The 7,271-nt window shown below is 19.6% G+C and overlaps 1 protein-coding gene across 1 annotated transcript; it reads right to left on the reverse strand.

The window, feature by feature from the left end:
• Window positions 1-5: 5 nt before the first annotated feature.
• LOC102676777 (golgin subfamily A member 4-like) lies at window positions 6-6,776 on the reverse strand. Its single transcript, XM_006615101.2, has 9 exons — window positions 6,362-6,776; window positions 6,046-6,133; window positions 5,806-5,975; window positions 5,346-5,687; window positions 1,495-5,287; window positions 909-1,225; window positions 714-743; window positions 281-583; window positions 6-40 (listed from the first exon to the last, which is right to left on the reverse strand). The coding sequence occupies exons 1-9, from the start codon at window positions 6,446-6,448 to the stop codon at window positions 17-19; spliced, it is 5,154 nt and encodes a 1,717-aa protein (XP_006615164.2). The 5' UTR covers window positions 6,449-6,776; the 3' UTR covers window positions 6-16.
• Window positions 6,777-7,271: the final 495 nt, after the last annotated feature.

Genomic DNA, 7,271 nt, shown 5'->3' on the forward strand with positions numbered 1-7,271 from the left:
GATATAGTATTTTGCACTATGTGAGACCTAGAGAACCAAGCTGAAACATCAAAAAATTAAAATTTAAAATAAGAAAACATTATATAAGATATTTATGAAAGTTTTCAAATTTCTAGAATATGTAATATTCATTAAAATTGATAAAAAATTTTTTAAAAAATTAGTTTTATTTAAATATTTATTAAAAATAATTTATTTTTATTGAATTTAATATATTTTTTAAAAAAATAAATTTTTAGATTAATGTTTTTTAAATTGATTTATTTTAAAAATTTGTTACCAATGTCATCTTATCTTCTTCTTTTTTAAGTATTTTTGCTGTTTGTTCTTGATCAAATTTAACAACTGCAGCAATCACTCTAGCAAGCACCATTGTTTCTCTTCCCATCATATATTCAAATAAAATGTTTCTGAGATATTCAATTTCTGTTGAATCTTCTAATGTATCATGTCTTAACTTCATTAATTTTCGAAGTTCGGCTAATTCTCGTCTTTGAGCTGTTAGAGTTTGTTGAAGTGTGTGGAAAGAACCAGTATTTGATTGTACAGCTGCCATTGCAACTCGTGAAGTGCTCTCTAATTCCTAAATAAAATTTCATTTTTAATTAATTTTTTGCTCATTATTTTAATTAACATTTAATTATACATATTAAAAAAAATACAATATTAAAATATAATTAATTGAGTTGAACAAATTGAGTAAAAGATTTTACCTTATCAACTAAATCATTTTGTATATCAGGCTGGAAAAAATAAATAAAAGTAAATAAAAATATAAATAAAGTTATAGAAAATTAAAAAAGTAATATATGAAATTGAAATAAATAACAGAAAACAAAAGAAATTTTAAAGTGAATGAAATATAAAATATAAAATATGATATTATAAAATATTTTATTTCAACTAACCCTTCTTTCATTTCGCCATTCTCGCGTTAATTCATTAATTTCTTCCTCATGTTTTGCTTCCAATATATTAGTTTTTTGTTGTATAACTGATTTCCATTTTTTTTCTATTTCTTTAATTTCATCTGTATGATCTTTCTTCATTATTGTAATCTTTTCCATTAATTGATTTATATCTTTTGCTTTTTGTGACATCAAATTTTTATTTTCTAAAATTAAATTCTCAATTTGTTCAGATTTGGCTGTCAATTCTATTTGAAAATCTTTTAATTGTTCTTTATATTGTTGTATGAGATTTGATTCATAATTTTGTTGACGATCTAAATAAAAAATATATTATTATTTATGTTATTACTTATAATATAATAAAATAATATAATATTTATATAATTATATAAATTATATAATTTAATAATTATATATTAATAATTTTATATAATTATAATTATATTAATTATAGAATATAATATAATTTATTGAATTCTTATTATAGAATTCATCATTATAGAATTCTTATTAATCAGATAACTAAAAAAATAATAATAAATTTGAATATAGAATAAATTTATAGAATAAATTTTTAATTTACCAAATCGTTTTTCTAAGGCAGCATGTAGCTCTTCTTCCTTATCATGCAATTGTGCTTGAAATTCCTTAACCAATTGTTTTAATCTCATACTTTGTTCTTCTTCATTTATTTTTAATTCTTGTTTCAAATTATCTACTTGATTTTTCAATTCATTACTAATAAATTGCATTTCTAATTCTTTTGCTTGGAATGTTATTAATGCTTCATCTAGTTGTGCTTCTAATTTTTTATTTTCTTCTTCTAATTTATCATTTTTTTGTATAGAAAAATCATCTACAATATTATTACTATTTATATTTTTTATTTCTTCATTCAATGCAATATTTGATTCTCTAAGAACTTTTATTTCATTTTGTAACTCAGTAATTGTTTCTTTTAAATGTTTGACTGTATTTGTCGATTTTTTTGTTTCTGCCATTGTTTCTTCTTCAGTGGTTGAAAATTTTAATCTCTCAATTTCTTTTAATAATTCCATATTTTTTGTATCTAATAATTTTAATTCTGCTACTTTTTCATCTACTGTAATTTTTAATTCATCTATTTCTTTAGTTAATTGTTCCTTTTCTATATTTTCATTTTGTATTTCAAATAATAATTCTTTATTTGTAGTTTTTAATGTATCAAGTTTATTTTTTAATTCATTATTTTCACATTCTATTTGATTTAAATTGGAAATCTTAGATTCTAAATTATTTACATAAGATTGAAGTTTTGTATTTACATTTTCTAATTCTGTAGTTTTATTTTTTAAAGATAAGTTTTCAATAATTAATCCATTATTTTGAGATTGTATCTCTTCTAAATTAGCTTTTACTATATTTAAATTATTTATTTCTAAATTTAAATTATTAATTTCTTCTTCAACAACTTTTAATCTTTTAACTTCTTTGTTTAAAAATTCTAATTTCATTAAAAGTTCTTTATTTTTTTCTTCTATTTCATTATTATTTTTTAAAGCTAAATTTAACTTATCTATTTCATTATGTAAATTTTCATTTTCTTTTGTTAGATATTCTTTAGTCTCTTCTATTTTTTTTTTATGTGATGTTAATTCCTTGATTTGGAAATTCAATTTTTCACTATTACACTGTAATTCTGAATTTAATAATACAATTTGATTTTTTAAGTTTTCTATGTGCTGTTTTTGTTCATTTAAGGAAATTTTATATGATTCAATTTCTTTTTCTAATTGTTTATTTTCATTTTGTAATTGTTGATTGTATTTTTCGTAGTTTGTAATTTTTTCTTTTAATTTTTCATTAGATTCACTTAATTCTTGATTATACTTTAAAAATTCATTTTGTTTATCTTTTAAATTTTTATTTTCTAAATTCATTTCATTTTGAATTAATTTTAATTGTTCTAATTCAAAACTAATAGTTGCATTATTATTTTTTAATATTTCTATTTGGCAGTTTTCAGATTTTAATATATTCATTTCATTTTCTGATGTTTTTACCTGTTCTAATAATTTAATATTTAAAGTTTTTATTTCATTAATTTCATCATTTAAATTTTGAATTGTAATATCTTGTTGTTGTTTGATAGTTTTTAATTTTTTTAATTGACAAAGTTTGTTTTGTATTGTTTGTTGTATAGTTTTATTTGAATTTGTAAGTTCAATAATTTCTTTTTCATGTTTTTCAATTAATTTTACATGATTTTCATCTTTAATTCTTAAATTAATTAAGTAACTTTCTTTATTTTCCAATTCCTCATTTAAAGTTTTTATTTTTACTTCTTTTTCAAGTAAATTTTCATGTAAAACTTTAATTTCTAATTGTAAAATATTTATTTTTTCTTCTAATTTATTGCAATTAGAATTTTCAGATTTTAATGATGTAATTGTTTTTGTTGTTTCTATATATTTCTGTTCCAATTCTTCTAATTTTTTTACAGTATTATTTGCTTCTTCAAGTTGATTTTTTAAATCATATATTTCATTTGAAAGTAATTGATTCATAGTATTGACATTATTGAGTTCTTCTTGTAAAGATTTAGATTCTATCATTAATAATTTTACTTGTTCGGGTAAATTTCTTAAATCATATAATTTGAAATTAAGATTATCAATTTCAGCTATAAGTTTACGATTTTTTAAATCAATTTCGCATTGTTGCGCCAATTTTATGGACATATCATTTAATTGCTTATTATATTTTTCCAAATTTATTTCTAAATTAGATTTTAAACATATAGTATCTTTTAACTCAACTTGTAATTGATCATATTTTTGTTTAAGTTCTTCAAATTCTTTCAATTTAATTTGAAAATCTACATTATTTTGAATAATATTATTTGTTTTTAAAAAAACATCAAATTCATCTTTTAAGATAGAAATTTCATTATTAACTTCTGTAAAATATTTCATTGTATTACTTTTAATATACATGTTATCTTCTTTTAATTTTTTAGCAAAAATTTTATAATTTAAAATATTTCTAATTAAATTATTTTTTTCTTCATAAAGTAAACCAATATTAGAACTATTTGTTTGAAGTTTATTATTAAGATCAGAAATAGTAGATTTACAAGATTGAAGTTCTTTATATATTTCTAATAACTCAGTGTTTTTATTTTCTAATTCATAGTTCAATTTAATTATTTCTGTATTGTCTTGTATTTTTTCTTTAAGAATTTTCATTTCTGCTTCTTGAATTAATAATTTTTCTTTCATTTTTTCCAACATCGTTGTATATTCATGTATTTTAGCATTATAATTTTCACATACTTTATCTCTATCAATTAAAGCATTTCTCATATTTTCTAATTCTTTATCAAGACTTTGTATAGTGGCTTGTAATTTTTCAATTGTTGTTTCTGCTTCTTTTGTTTTTTCTTCAGCAATGATTCTTTGTGCATCTTGTTCATTTTGAAGTTCTGTACATTTTAATTTGTGATTTGAAAATTCAATATACAAATTTTCTTTATCCGTTTGATATTTTTTAGTAAGCTTTTGTAATTCTTCTAATTTATTTTTCATCTCTTGAAGTTCAATTTCTTTTTCATCTAATTTAGATTTTAAATTTTGACATATTTCAATATCATATACTTTTGTGCTTTTTTCTATATTTTCTTTATTACAATCTTCTTCGTGATATTTTAAGCCCATTTTTTCCTCCAAATTAATTAATTTTTGTTGCATTTCTTGTTCTACTGATTTTAAAGCTTCCGGTTTTCCATTTGAAATATCTTGTATAATTTCTTTTTTTTCTGAATCTGAATTTTGAATATTATATGATAGTTTTAATTTTTCTAATTCAAGTTTATATTTATTAATGATTTCAGTTAAATCTTCTTTGGATTCTGTCATATGTTTCAAATCTAATTGTAGTTTTTTAATTTGTTCTTCTTTATCTTCCAATTCTCTATGTATTGAAAGTTTATTTTCAGCTAAGGATATTACAGATTCTTCTTCACGTTTTTTCAAAATAACCATTTGATCTGTTAAATTTTTAATTTCTGTACATGCATAATTTAATTCTTTATTTTTCTCTGCATATGAAATTTTTAATGTTTCATAATCAGATTCTAATGTATTTTTTTCTGTTAATACTTCAGTAAATTTTTCTTTATTTCGTTTTAAAGATTCTTTATACTTGAGAACAACATTTTCTAATTTTTTTAATTTATCTTTTAACTGTGTATTTTCAACTAATAAAGTATTGACTGGATCATCAGAAATAATCGATGATCCAGTACTTAGATCAATAAGATTATCCTTTAAATTTGTTTTATGATCATTATCTGATAATGTTTCTAAATTTGGTCCAGTTGTTTGCAAAAGTTTAATCTGCAATGAATGTAATATTACAATTTGGCATATAATAATTATTAATTTTTAATACTACCTTTGTATTTAATGTATTAATTATATGATCTTTTTCTTCAATATCATTTCTCAATGCTTCTTCCAAATGAGCTTTTGCTTGTTGTTCTAACTGACATTGTTCTTTTAAATCAGCTATTCTTCTCAATACTTTATCTTGAGTTTCTACTAAAACAGATTCTAATTTACTTTTTATCCTTTCTAATTCTTTATAATGTGTTGCTAAATCAGTATATCTTCCACGATATTTATGATATTTTGCTTGTACTTTTCGATATGCTGAATATATCTGATCTTTTGTAACTTTGTCTAATTGTGAATTTATATTTTCATCTATTTCACTAGCAGATTGATCCATATCAGACTATAAAAAAAAATTAATAATTAATTACAATTACATTTAATATATTAAATATTACAATATTAAATATTATAAATAATATTAAATTATTATTTTTATGATTAAAGATATTTTATAATACCTGTAAATGATATAAATTAGCAGGACTTTCATAAATTGGAAAAAGAGATGAAGTATCACTAGTGATACTACTAATTGATGATCTTCTTGAGATACCTATGGAATTTGATATAGGTGATATTAAATCTACATTTTGAAAACCATGTTTGATAGGACTATTCTTAGGAGTTTCTGTAAATCAATTAATTTTTATAAATATTTGTTTAAATTAAAAAAAATAAATAAATAAATTAAAATTTACCATCTCCTTCTTCTGTTAAACTAAAATTGTCATTAGATGCAGATAATTCTTGTACCGAACTATTGGACAAAGCAGGTGATACAACTGCCTAAATTATAAAATATATTTGTTAATATGCAAAATATATGCACATGTAAATTTTATTTTGATTACACTAATAAAACAATAAATTTTTTTTATATTTTTATAAAAATACATTTTGTATATAGTTATTAAAAAACAATTGTTTTTAATAAAAATATACTAATTTAATTTTATAAAGTAAATTTTAAAATATTATATATAATTTATTTTAATTTTAAATGAAATGTCAAACCTGTGCTAGTTGTTGCATGCTTGCTTGTAGTCTGGCAGGCGATTGTTTCATTTCTTCTGCGAGTTTATCTTTAAATTTTTTAAACATTTTGACAAAATTTTATGTTCGTTTTTATTTTCGTTATTATTGAATTATATAAATTTCCATAGACGTGTTTACGTGGAATAAGGTTGGGACTAAAGTTGAGAAATGTCAAAAATTAAATGTAAAATTAAAAGCATTATTCTATATTGTTTGAAAAAACACCTTTTAAAGATATATGAATCATTGATTATAAAACACAAATATAAAATACTTTAATACTTCAAAATAATACGTTTTTATTACGATATTAAAAATTTTGTATGGGAACTATTATATATATAACGTAGTACAGTTATTGTCATTGATATTAATGTTAGATAGATAGATAGAACTGTCAAAAATTACTTTTGAATAAATATATTTGAATCAATTTATTTTGTATTCAGTTTATAATTTTTATATTATATAAAATTTTATTTGTTTTAAAATTTAATTAATTTTTTTAAATCAATTAAAATAAAAAGAAGATATATAAATATAAAAATCATTTTAATCAGACTTAAAATAAAATATATAATAGAGAGTGAACATATAATTTATAAAAATTTTTAATTTTTTTTTGTAGTATTTCTATTAGATATTAAAAATATAAATTAAATAAAATTATTGAATTAAAATATATAATTATATAATTACAATATAATTTTATGTAGTAACTTTTAATATATATATGTCAATATTGATAATCACTATATATATAAATTCACTTTCTCCATGTGTTGTATTACATATATAGTTGTGCAAATATATAGTTAGTAAGCATAGTTTACATGTGAAGTAGGATATACTGTTGCGTACTTTAATTTATTGTAATTTAAAAAATTAC

Source organism: Apis dorsata, unplaced genomic scaffold (genome assembly GCF_000469605.1).
Source record: "Apis dorsata unplaced genomic scaffold, Apis dorsata 1.3 scaffold_215, whole genome shotgun sequence".
In the NCBI taxonomy this organism is placed as follows: domain Eukaryota; kingdom Metazoa; phylum Arthropoda; class Insecta; order Hymenoptera; family Apidae; genus Apis; species Apis dorsata.